We start from the raw sequence: 13,552 nt of genomic DNA on the forward strand, positions 1-13,552 counted from the left end.
AGAAGAAGGCCACACGACAGAGGAGACCGCAGAAGTGAAGATCATTCTGCCTGGACACTGAGGTCCAGCGCCAAGGGCCTTCTAGCAGTTCCCTCGCTGCGAGAAGCCAAGTTCCAGGGAACCAGGCAGAGGGCCTTCTCGGTAGTGGCGCCCGCCCTGTGGAACGTCCTCCCACCAGATGTCAAAGAGAAAAATAACTACCAAACTTTTAGAAGACATCTAAAGGCAGCCCTGTTTAGGGAAGCTTTTAATGTTTAATAGGTTATTGTACTTTAGTGTTTTGTTGGAAGCCGCCCAGGGTAGCTGGGGGGACCCAGCCAGATGGGCGGGGTATAAATAATAGATTATTAATAATCCAAGGATGGGGATCAGTTATGTTTACAGAGCAAACCAGATTCCACTGTTCCTCCCATCGCTATCTGGACAACATGATGTCATAGCTAGTCTGATTATCTCCTCCCTGCTCTTGAATTAGTCAGTCCTAATTTAAGCCTTGGGTATCTTTAGCTGTTCCTTCTCTCATAAATGTCTTCTTGGGAATTTTGCTCTGCAGCAGTGGCAGTGAGGTCCATGATGTGCCCAGTTGCTGTTTCCACATGTGACAACTAAGTTCTCCATCTGCATTTCCAGATATGAAGGGCTGCTGAGCAGCAAAGAAGACGCCAGTGTTAAAGAAATGCTGGATTTCCTGGCACAACTGACGGTTTGCGGGAAAACAGAGCTGAAGGTTTCAGGCAATATTACACCTCCCCAGCTGCCGCAATTCAGTGCTAAACAGTCCCCTTCTCCAGGTATGTATCATGTGGCCAATGATGTGAGGGAATTTGGCTGCATGGCATGAAAATGTGAAAAGGGATGCGGGTGGCGCTGTGGGTTAAACCACAGAGCCTAGGACTTGCCTATCAGAAGGTCGGCGGTTCGAATTCCCGCGACGGGGTGAGTTCCCGTTGCTCAGTCCCTGCTCCTGCCAACCTAGCAGTTTGAAAGCACATCAAATTGCAAGTAGATAATTAGGTACCATTCCGGCAGGAAGGTAAGCGGCATTTCCGTGCGCTGCTCTGGTTCGCCAGAAGCGGCTTAGTCATGCTGGCCACATGACCCGGAAGCTGTACACCGGCTCCCTCGGCCAATAAAGCGAGATGAGCGCCGCAACTCCAGAGTCGGTCATGACTGGACCTAATGGTCAGGTTTACCTTTATGATTTGTGGGGACATGCAACCAGGAATTTAAACACAGCCTGTGAAAACGTGAGCAGAAATCAGGCATTCAACACTTCCATGGCTGCCAAGAGTAGTTGGTTCACAACATAAAAAAAAGAGATCAGAAGTGTGTTCCTTCATTATGGATCATTTCCATAATTAATCCCCCCCAACCCCCCCCCCCCAGAGTCCTTTCTGTTGGGGATAATTCAGTCTGAAATTCCCAAGTGTCAAAAAAGTTATTTATGTATGCTTCTACTGCGGCCCGTGTTTTGTTAGCCCAAAAATGGAAAATGAGCGAGGTCCCAACCAGAGAAGAATGGCAACTTAAGTTGATGGAATAGGCACAACTTGCAGACTTAACAAATAGAAAAATAAGAGAACAAGAAGAACATTGGAAAACGTTTGGAAAACGTTTATTGACTGTGTGGGAAATAATTGTGTACAGCTGAAAATGTTAGCAGCATTAAGATAAATTCAACAGTGTAAATAAGTTTTGATGGATACAATAATGGAATACTGAATGATATACAGTGGTGCCTCGCAAGACGAAATTAATTCGTTCTGCGAGTCTCTTCGTCTAGCGTTTTTTTCGTCTTGCGAAGCAACCCTATTAGCGGATTAGCGGATTAGCGCTATTAGCGGTTTAGCGGCTATTAGCCGCTATTAAAGGCTTAAGGGATTAGCGGATTAGCTGCTAAAAGGCTATTAGCGGTTTAGCGGCTTAGAAAAAGGGGGTGGGGAGCGGAAAAAAATCTCAAGACTCGCAAGACATTTTCGTCTTGCGAAGCAAGCCCATAGGGAAATTCGTCCTGCGAAGCGCATCGAAAAACGGAAAACCCTTTCGTCTAGCGGGTTTTCCGTCTTGCGAGGCATTCGTCTTGTGGGGCACCACTGTAGTTTTTGTAAAACATGCAGGGATTTGTGATATGTAAGATAAACCATGGAAGGAGAAGGGAAGTCATTGATATTTTAATGATGTAAAAATGAGCATTTTAAATTGCGAAACAGAAAATTTGATGAAAATTATATACAAAAAAGAGAAGTGTGTTCCTTCAAACAGTAACAGTTTTAATTTTGAACGTTTGGACCAGAAGTGGTCATGCTTTGAGAATCTCCATCTAAAGCGGGCTTCCTCAATGAAAGCACCTCTCGTTTAAGTGCCTGGAATGGCTACATACCAAACATTGCAGCAGGACCGTCGACATTAATTTCCACAGCATTTACATGACAGCAAAGCTTGCTAGATTTCCCCCAATAATGTCTTAGGAAGAGGGCTGTTAAGACTTTTTATTTTAAAAAAGAAGTGGTTGCAAATACTGTATTTTTTGCTCTATAAGACTCACTTTTTCCCTCCTAAAAAGTAAGGGGAAATGTGTGTGCGTCTTATGGAGCGAATGCAGGCTGTGCAGCAATCCCAGAAGCCAGAACAGCAAGAGGGATCGCTGCTTTCGCTGCGCAGCGATCCCTCTTGCTGTTCCGGCTTCTGAGAGTCAGAATATTTTTTTTCTTGTTTTCCTCCTCCAAAAACTAGGCGTGTCTTGTGGTCTGGTGCATCTTACAGAGCGAAAAATGTGGTAATCACCCAGGGAGAATACCAGAGAAATTGCTGATGCTGTTGTCTCTCCCCCCCCCCCCCACAGGAAATACGGTGAAAAACCTGAAAGCCTTCCAGGTGCTGGAGTCCCTTTTTCGGAAATCGAGCAACACAGAGCTCTGCCAGCATATCTTAGTGGCCCTGAAGGATATCTGGACCTGGAACCCCATGAACTTTTTCCTCTTGGAGTGGTCTCTGCAGCCCATTTCCCAGTTTGTGGGCATCATCCCTCTCAAGCCCATGTTGGTCCAGAAACAGTTCTTCCAGTTGGTGGAGTCCTTGGTGCTGGATCTCTCGTACATCCCCCACGAGATCCTAAAGGATGTTCAGGGCTTGATCAAGGAGAGTCCTGATCCACTGTGCACTTCACTTGCTCTGCGCTGCCTCCACAGCATCACACAGAGGGACCTGCTCTTCACAGATATCTTCAGGGACTCGGGGCTCTTGGGAATGCTACTTGCGCAACTACGCAAAGAGGCGAAGATATTGAGAAAGAAAGGTACAATGCATTAACCACACCTCTCTCGATGTCAGCGGTTCTCAACTGTGGGTCCCCAGATGTTGTTAGACTACAACTCCCAGCATCCCTGAGCTCTGGCCTTGCTAGCAAGGGGTGATGGGAGTTGTAGTTCAACAACATCTGGGGACCCACAGGTTGAGAAAGGCTGCTCTATGTACTGTAGTTTCAGCCAGGCAGCATGGATGCTGGTGGCGCTGTGGTCTAAACCACTGAGTCTCTTGGGCTTGCTGATCAGAAGGTCGGTGGTTCGAATCCCCACTACGGAGGTGACCAGGAAAGGATCCTGCCTATAACGGAGCAGGATTTAATGCCCCCACCCCCACCACTAGGGCTGAGCAAAGTCTGGTCTTCAATATCATGATATATCACCAACTTAACACTGTGATATACTGTATTTTTCGCTCTATAGGGCGCACCGGACCATAGGGCGCACCTAGTTTTTTTTGGGGGGGGGGAAATGAAGAATTTTTTTTTATTGGTCCGGTTTATTTTTATCCAGGTGGAAACCAAGCAGCCTATCAGGATCAGGCGATGGAAAGAGAGCTCACCAATAGGACACTGAAGCTGGTGGCTGCTCTTACAGAAGGATCTGTTAGGAACACAGGTAAGAAGAGTCCATGAAGCGCTGTTGGCCACTGTTTATGGTTATGTGCCCCAGGGGGGCTGGAGAGGAGACCCCTTATTCAACTATGGAGAAGTGACCCACACTGGTATTCTGGATTTCCTCTCCAGAAGGTCCATTCTGCTTTTTATTTAGTATTGTTCGATTAAGGATAAATAGATTGTCTTTGCTGGATTAATTTCAGTTTCAGACATTTAATCAAAAACTGGCGATTTTCGCTCCTGTTTCTTTTTTTGGATAATAATTTTTATTAGTTTTCAATTACAATCTAATAATAGCCTCATTATAACAAAACCAAATTATAATATGAATACCAATCATCCTGATACTGAATTATATAATTTAGGGGGTCCCCCATGTGCTAGAATTGATTGTTTGATGATTTTTTTTATTTCTGCGTTCCAAAATCTCAATAATTTCAATTACATTCTGGTCATAATAATAATCCCTTATACAATAACTGCAATATTAATAACTTCTATTCGTGTTGACACATTAAATGATTTATAGAACTACAAGTGAGGCACTCAAACTATATCCTTGTTCCTCCTGTGTGTGGCAATTATTCTGTCTGTGGTGTTTCTTCCTGTCTTTGTAAAATGTTATATCTGTCTTTTCCCGTGTTATCCATCATGCATTGCGCGGAGCTGATATCCCATTGCTGTTCCAGAAATTTCTCCCTCACTCTGTCCCATGCTTCCTTGTTTTGCAACTTTAACAACAGCTGCAAAATTCACTCTGTCCCAATAAATAACCTTTTTTCACCATTTTCCCTCTCAGACTGGGAAAATAAGACAGCCGAATGAAGCCTTATCTCAAATTTTAGCTCCCGTTTCCGTGTTTGCTAGAATTGTCCAATATTGCTATGTGTGATACTGCAGAACGCTTACAAAAGTAAAGATGGGGGCCCTCTAATTTGCTATTTCCATGCTTTTTCCATGCATGAGTGAATTTCTAAGCCATTGTTTCCCAAACTTGGGTCTCCAGCTGTTTTTGGACTACAACTCCCATCAGCCTTAGCTAGTGGCCAGGGATGATGGGAATTGTAGTCTGAAAACAGCTGGAGAAACACTGTTCTAAGTGCTTTAACTCTTCTCTAGAGTTAGAACTGACATTATTCACTATAATCCTTATATTTGTTTTTGGTGATTCTCGGGCAGCTAGCTGGTCCTCTCCTTGAAGACCCTGAACAATTTATGCAATAGGATAAGTACTAAAACTAATATATCTTCAAAATTATGTGGGTATGCATCAATCCAAGGTGTGGTGTGATCATGGATCAGTTAACTATGTTTACTTACTGCTTTAGTGGTTCTCAGAGACTACGGGATGGTGCCGTACATCAAGATTTTTATAGACGATGAATTGTACCGAAATGATACCCTGACTATCTTGGAGCATCTGTCAGTTATCAACCCTGAGGAGTACATGAGCATCATTGTTGGGGCCTTGTGTTCTTCTACCCAAGGGGAACTAAACTTCAAGCTGGATCTACTTAAGGTGATAAATACAAAATGCTCCTTCTTGTTTATTTAGTTCCCCTCCCTCTTTATGTAGAAATACGTGATGGCTGGGCTTGATCCTTTCTACTTTTGTTTTCCCCTCCTGCACAGAATGCTAAGGAAATTCTATATTATTGATTGATTGATTGATTGATTGATTTTGTATACCGCCCTTCACTGGTGTGCCCCTGAGAGGCCTGTGCTCTGGCGCAACAAACCACTAAGCCCTATGGGAAAGACGCCTCTGTATAGAAGCGCAACAGGCTCAATGGTAATGTTTGTAACCAATTTCTTTACTGGTTACTTCCTAACATTTGAATCATGTACACCATATACAATCCTTAAGGTATATAACCTATTTAATTAAATCCAACGCAGATACAGTGGTACCTCGGGTTACATAAGCTTCAGGTTACCTATGCTTCAGGTTACAGACTCCGCTAACCTACGCTTCAGGTTACAGACTCTGCTAACCCAGAAATAGTGCTTCAGGTTAAGAACTTTGCTTCAGGATGAAAGCAGAAATTGTGCTCCGGCGGCGCGGCGGCAGTGGGAGGCCTCATTAGCTAAAGTGGTGCTTCAGGTAAAGAACAGTTCCAGGTTAAGAACAGACCTCCGGAACGAATTAAGTACTTAACTCAAGGTACCACTGTATATTTCTTCCTTCATAATACATTATTATGTTACACAGTCTTTGAATGATTTAGGAAAGGCTCCCGGAATGTCACGGAAGATATTGATCATAGTATTATCAAGTGTCTATATTTGTATTATATAGACTATTAACAGCTGAGGAAGCCCTTCGGGGCGAAACAAGGAAATATCTGGAAACCTTGTTCTGCCTACCTAGCTAACTGGGCCAGCCCGCCTGTGTCTCTGCCTGGGCCAACATGCCTGTGTCTGCTACCTATACTAGGCAACCTCATCAGCTGTATTGTCCGTGACATTCCGGTGACCTTTCCTTAATCTTTCGAGGACTGTGTAAACACAAAAATGTATTAAGAAGGAATAAATATACAGTGGACACTCGGGTTGTGAACGTGATCCGTGTGGGATGCACGTTCACAACCCGCAGTGGTGTGTCTGTGCATGTGCGGGTTGCGACTCCGCGCTTCTACGCATGCGCAACTGCCGAAACCCGGAAATAACCCGTTCCGGTGCTTCCGGGTTTCGGCGGTCCACAACCTGAAAAAATGCTATCTGAAGCGTCTGTAACCCAAGGTATGACTATCTTCATTGGATTTAATTAAATAGGTTATATACCTTAAGGATTGTACAGTGGTGCCTCGCAAGACGAAATTAATTCGTTCTGCGAGTCTCTTCGTCTAGCGGTTTTTTCGTCTTGTGAAGCAACCCTATTAGCGGCTTAGCGGCTTAGCGCTATTAGCGGTTTAGCGGCTATTAGCGGCTATTAAAGGCTTAAGGGATTAGCGGATTAGCTGCTAAAAGGCTATTAGCGGTTTAGTGGCTTAGAAAAAGGGGGTGGGGAGCGAAAAAAATCTCAAGACATTTTTGTCTTGCGAAGCAGGCCCATAGGGAAATTCGTCCTGTGAAGCGCATCGAAAAACGGAAAACCCTTTTGTCTAGCGGGTTTTCCGCCTTGCGAGGCATTTGTCGTGCGGGGCACCACTGTATATGGTGTACATCCTGGACTTGATTCACATGTTAGGAACTAGCCAGTAAAGAAATTTGTTACAGACATTGCCATTCAGCCTGTTGTGCTCTATATATTGTAACTACCCCATCAAGAGGGGACACGGGTGGTGCTGTGGTCTAAACCACAGAGCCCAGGGCTTGCCAATCAGAAGGTTGGCGGTTCGAATCCCCATGATGGGGTGAGCTCCCGTTGCTCGGTCACTGCTCCTGTCAACCTAGCACTTCAAAAGCACATCAAAGTGCAAGTAGATAGATAGGTACTGCTCCGGCAGGAAGGTAAACAGCGTTTCTGTACGCTGCTCTGGTTTGCCAGAAGCAAGGTCAGGCAACCTCCCGTCCATCTGGTCGTGGGAGCCACCCACTAACAGTGCCTCCCGTCTTATCTGGATTGAACTTCAGTTTATTGGCTCTCATCCAGTCCATTACCGAGTCAAGACAATGATCCAGAACATCCGCTGCCACACCTGCAGATGTAAAGCAGAAACAGAGCTGTGTGTCATCAGCATATTGCTACTTCATAGCGGGCCCTATTCATCATTGCCAGTACATCTGTGAAAAGGATTTCAGGCCAGATGGGAACACTATATCAGCTATGTAGACAAGTCAGTTCTGACTCCATAGTTTTGCAGTTATTTCAAGTTTCTAGGAGTTGTTCAGATTCTTTAAAACAGGGCTTGTGTTCTAATTTTCTTCATCCCACCCCACAACTGGGGTGGTCTCTGTGGGAATGTTCAGGGATGCAGGAGAGGATATATTGTCTGATTATATCCTTATCCAACTTGTGTTAACAAGTTCCCCAATTTCAGCAGAGTAATGCATTCCCTTTTATTTTAAGTTTGCAGCGGCTGCATTTGCTTAGGCTCGCTAAAGCCTCTATAATAATTATTCTGGTAATTTCCCCTTATTCCCTCATAAAATAGAAGAGACGACACAGTCTTTTACAAAAGTATAAAAAGAGTTTACTCACATTCTGTTCACAATTAAATCCCAGAAGGCAGACTTAGGCTTAATGAAGTAATAGACATTTGGAATCTATCTTATAAGAAGACAGTCCCTTTGTCCTCTCTTGGCTGGAAGCCAAGAGTGCATCTTTCACTCAGTAGATGTTGCTTCTTCGATGCATGTGGTGAAAGAGAGAAGGAAAAGAAGGAAGATGGCTGCCCTGCCCTGTGCTTTTATCATTACCTGCACAGGTGAGGCCACACCCACCTCTAGTCACATGTAGAGGAAGACTGTCCCAGCCCAGAGGGAAACAGGAAGTTTACCTGCTGGCTGGACAAACATCCCTCCCCATGTGTAAACATGTACACTCTAGGAATGCTGTACTTGACTGCTCTTGTGTTTCACATCCCACAGTCTCCTGCCCCCAGAAAGGTTTAGACATATAACCCTACCTTCTAGAATGAAAGAGTACTGCAACCCACTCAAAGATGCCTTCCATCCACTGAAGAGAATAAACTTACCACAGTTGATCCAACAATCTTTTTAAGACTGAGTTTGTTGCATTACCTGATCCAGTGAGAAGCAATGCAGCTTTGATGCCTAATTCTGACAAATTATAACTGTGTTAATACATAATGTAAGAAAATGAATTTGTTATATACAGCCCTTGGGACAGTGATTGCATTATGCACAAATTCAGATTGATTTGCTAATATATATTTAGCTGTTAAACCCCAAGCTCAAATGTGATTAGCTCTACAGTATTCCAGAGTGGCATGAGGTAGGCAATTATGAGGAATAACGAATAATGCAATGTGAAAATAAATTCTGTTAGCTGTAAATGAGTTAGGGGGTTCCACTGCAGGCAAACCTTTTATAGATTCAAGCCAGAAGGACAGACAATTAAACTATAACAGAGTTAGAGCGAGAAGAAATGGAGTTACTCCTGACCTTTCTAGATATGTGTCAGAGCTATCCTGATACTTTGAAGTCCAACTGATTAGATTTATGCTCTGTTCAGGAGCCTAGTATGATACATTAGCATGCAAAACTGAATGACAGTAATAAAGTCCTCCTCCTGTGTTTCTGGCAAGCCCCCTTCTCACCCATTTGATGGGTTAAGAGGAAGAGAGAAAGAGAATTTGTATGTCGTGATGGGAATGTTTCACCTCGTGTGCTTGGTCTGTGAGCACTTAGAAAAGGATGCTCTGAATAATAGGCACCAACAATAATAGGCTGAGGACAGCACCCCCCAAAAAAGGATGTGGGGATGGTCTCCAGGCCTCCCCATAGCAGACATGGACCCCACCAGGCTTCCCTGGGCCTTGTGGCCTGCTCCCAAGGTGTGGGACATCACACGTGTGTGTCACACATGTGACGTCATGCGCACACGATGAGCTCCCCACAACGTTGCACGGAACTGGCTGCCTCTGCTGTCATTACTAAGACCCAGCATGGGTTTCTCAAAAACAAGTCATGCCAGGCAAATCTCATTTCTTTTTCTTGATAGAGATACAAGCTTTGTTACAAGCGCCTTATTCTGGACAGTTCGAGTTTCTAAGCCCTACCTCTGAAATATCTGTTGCCTCAACCAGAGACATGATGGGCCTGGTATTTCCTTTGTGCAGGTTGACATAGTAAAGCCATTGTCACCAAGATTTACTTCTTACAGAGCTGGCAAACCTCTGTCTGGGATATGCCAGTTCAGATTGTAGGGTGGGAGTCCAACACACAGAAACACGCCTTCCACAGAGCAAATTCCACAGAGCCAAGGCTAAAACCGCTCTCTGTGGCATTCTATCTTGCTATGTGTTGAGGTTTGTTGCAGATCCTCCAAGTGTCCCTATTTTCAGTCATCATCATTTATTTGTATGCCGCCTTTCCATAGCTGAAACTATGCTCAAGGCGACTTACAGCATGACAAGGTTTACATAATTAAGACATAAACAATAAATAAAATGCATAAAAAGTACACAACCTAATGGAAACAACTTTCACATAAATCAAAAGATCTAAAACTAAAGATACAACAATTATATCAATAATGGCAACAGTTCTCTCAACCCCCTGTAAATACCAGTAATACTCCAGCTCAATTATCTGTTCAGCAGTCTTCAGTTTTCGTAGCTGGAGTCAGTCAGCACTCCACTCTCCCAGGCCAGATGGGAAAGGGCCAGTAAGGCAGGGTGCAGGTCTTCCAGGGCTCACAGCCAAGATGGTCTCATTTAAAAAAACAGAGATAAAAATTAAAAACAATTTAAAAGAGGAGCCCTCGGTGCTAAGCAGCCGCCGCAGTCCTTGTGAAGCCTGTCAAGCCCCACCCCAGGCCAGGTGGAAGAAGGCAAGGGCGGGGCCCTTCAGGCCCTCAGCAGGCAGTCCTCCAGGGGCAGTCCTGGATTTACTGAAGCCCTCCCGGTTTCTGATTTGATCCCGGAATTTCCCGCTTTTCCTTAGGATGTCCCTATTTTCACCAGAGAAACGTTAGAGGGTATGGAATTATGTGACCCACAAGCCAAGGACATAAGTAACTTTACAACCTTTAGAAGACATCTGAAGGCAGCCCTGTAGTGGGATTTTTTTTAAAAAAAAGTTTAATGTTTTAATATATTTTCATATATGTTGGAAGCTGCCCAGAGTGGCTGGGGCAACCCAGTCAGATGGGTGGGGTACAAATAATAAAATTACTATTATTATGGAACAGGACGTCCCTATTTTCATCGGAGAAATGTTGGATGGCATGTTGTTGTTGTTTTGTAAATGGAGGATCATTCAGTCGAGGGAGCCCCATTTGCATTTGGGTACACCCCAAAGGTTTACAACCTACCACACTGAGCCCTAGGCCCAAATCACTCCTTTAAATTCCTAGGAGTTTATCTCAGTGAAGACCTTACTTGGAAAATAAATACAACCAGGTGGTTACGAAAGCCCAACAGAGACTCCATCTCCTCAGAGTATTGCAGAAGAACAATGTCAATCAACATTTGATGACCTCCTTCTACCGGTCCACAATAGTGTCCTTTCATACTGCATCACGGTGTGGTACGCTGGTTTGACATCATCTGATAGGAAGTGCCTACAGAGGGTGGTGAATACCGCACAAGATATTATGGGCTGTCCCGTGAATCCGCTGGATGAAATAGCAGAAGAAGGTTGCCTCAGGAGAGTGAGGAAAATTATCAGGGATGATTCACACCCTGGCCGGCACTTTCTTGATCTCCTGCCCTCAGGCAGAAGATAGAGAAGCATGATTAGTCGCACCAACAGGGTAAAGAACAGCTTCTATCCATGTTAGGCTGCTGAATGAAAAGATAACAACAGGGCAACTGACTTTCGGGTTTGGTGGGTGTGCGTCAGTAAACGAGGGGAATTAAGACTAAAAGAGTTGAGTGGGGGGTGCTCGTGTAATCTCACTGCATACAAGTTGTACAAGTGACAATAAAGTATTTCAATATTCAATATTTTAAGTTTACAGAGCAAATGAAGTGATGACTAAGTACTTTCTTCCTTTCTCACTCTCCAATTCCAAAGTCTCTCCTGAGGACACTGGATAATCCCAAGGGCCGTTCAGCCTTCAGAACCAGCAGTGGTTTTAATGGGCTGCTCTCTCTGCTGGCTGACATGGAAGGCGCGTTGCAGGATCCGCCCTCAAGCTTGTGGGCCCCATTTGGTCCTAGCCACATAATGGAGCTCATACTGCATATTCTCCAAGCAATAGCGGCTGCTATCTATTCGGACGCTGTCAACCGTGATTTTTTCCAAAAGAAGGGGCTCTTTGACAAGATGGCGGAGGACCTTGGCTTGCTAGGCTGCTTCTCAGGACAGAAGTGGGGACAGATTCCAGTACAGCTCCATGCAACACGGTCGTTTGCTGATTTTTCAAGTGCAGCTGTTTCCTCACCCGAGTCCTTTCCCACCTGGCTTAAAAGCTGCATAATTATACTCAGTTTCCTTGACAACATGGCCAAGAGGAACCCCTTCGTACTCAGGAGCTACTTGGTGGACATGAAACTAGGTGTAGATCAAGTCCCTCAAGATGTAAAAGAAAATAAACCAGAAGAAACTGAAGACAACTTTGAGCATGCAGGTGAAAATAGAGCAATTGCAGACCTACAGCCAGAATCCAAAGACAGGTAAGTTTTTGACTACTATAAGTACTAAAAAAAGTCTAAAGATGCATCTGTTATTATATTTTCACAGCATTCTTTTCATACGGTAAGTGAAGAGGGAGACATTTTATACAGCTTCCACTGAAACAATATGTGAATTGAAATACATGGATCCTTCGCGGTTTGCACTACTCTGAGTTTCATAACAAAGCTCTTCAGGCAAATAGGTAAAGGTAAAGGTACCCCTGCCCGTACGGGCCAGTCTTGACAGACTCTAGGGTTGTGCGCTCATCTCACTCTAGAGGCCGGGGGCCTGCGCTGTCCGCAGACACTTCCGGGTCACATGGCCAGCGTGACAAGCTGCATCTGGCGAGCCAGAGCCGCACACGGAAACGCCGTTTACCTTCCCGCTAGTAAGCGGTCCTTATTTATCTACTTGCACCCGGGAGTGCTTTCGAACTGCTAGGTTGGCAGGCGCTGGGACCGAGCGACGGGAGCGCACCCCGCCGCGGGGATTTGAACCGCTGACCTTTCGATCGGCAAGTCCTAGGCGCTGAGGCTTTTACCCACAGCGCCACCCGGGCAAGTAATGTGTAGTAAACGGTATTTGTTTTTGTTTAAAAGGGAAAAGTGTGCTTAAAAATGTGTATGTTTGTGGAAAAAACCACAAAATATAATGGGAAAATTGCTTGAAAATGTGTATATTGTGGGAAATTGCATACAAAAACTTTGCATGTCAGGAGAACTGGGAACGGAAGTGCTGGTGGATTTTCACGAGGAATGTGGCAAACTGAATTTAAGATTGGAAAAATTTAAGATTGGAAAAGTTTCTGAGGGAAACTGGCAGCGACCGATTTAGCCTTCTCTATGTGCAGTAATTAACTGGCAGTCTGCTCCTGTGTATGTTGACACAGGATAAAAGCTCAAACGCCATATAACATGACAGGAACAAAACTGCCTCTAACTTGGTTCAGAGCCCAGCGTGGAGGACAGCAGTTGGAACTGGGACCTTTCTTGGTTTGAAGTGACGGGTTGAAGGAAGGTTTAGCATTCCTGCCTATTTAGTGCTTTAAAATCAGACATGCGCAGAAGATTGCAGCTTGGCATCCTAATTTTTATACAGCTGCTGTATATTTTGCTAGTGTTGTGGAAATATAGAGAATGTCCTTGCAAAAAAAGTTGGGTTTTTTAATAAGGAAAATTCTGAGGGCCATATAACATAGTACAGTGGTACCTCGGGTTAAGAACTTCATTTGTTCTGGAGGTCCGTTCTTAACCTGAAACTGTTCTTAACCTGAGGTATCACTTTAGCTAATGGGGCCTCCCGCTGCTGCCAGAGCACGATTTCTGTTCTTATCCTGAAGCAAAGTTCTTAACCCGAGGTACTATTTCTGGGTTAGCGGAGTCT

At 44.5% G+C, this 13,552-nt stretch overlaps 1 protein-coding gene across 1 annotated transcript in view; it reads left to right on the forward strand.

The window, feature by feature from the left end:
* WDFY4 (WDFY family member 4) overlaps positions 1-13,552 on the forward strand; it is a 185,690-nt gene that overhangs the window by 22,360 nt on the left and 149,778 nt on the right. The window contains exons 8-12 of the mRNA XM_083440157.1: positions 631-791; positions 2,843-3,295; positions 3,816-3,920; positions 5,248-5,438; positions 11,567-12,168. Coding sequence (XP_083296283.1) covers positions 631-791; positions 2,843-3,295; positions 3,816-3,920; positions 5,248-5,438; positions 11,567-12,168 — 1,512 coding nt within the window. The remainder of the gene's footprint in view (positions 1-630; positions 792-2,842; positions 3,296-3,815; positions 3,921-5,247; positions 5,439-11,566; positions 12,169-13,552) is intronic.

This window comes from Podarcis tiliguerta (genome assembly GCF_965153285.1).
Source record: "Podarcis tiliguerta genome assembly, chromosome: 5".
Classification (NCBI taxonomy): Eukaryota; Metazoa; Chordata; class Lepidosauria; order Squamata; family Lacertidae; genus Podarcis; species Podarcis tiliguerta.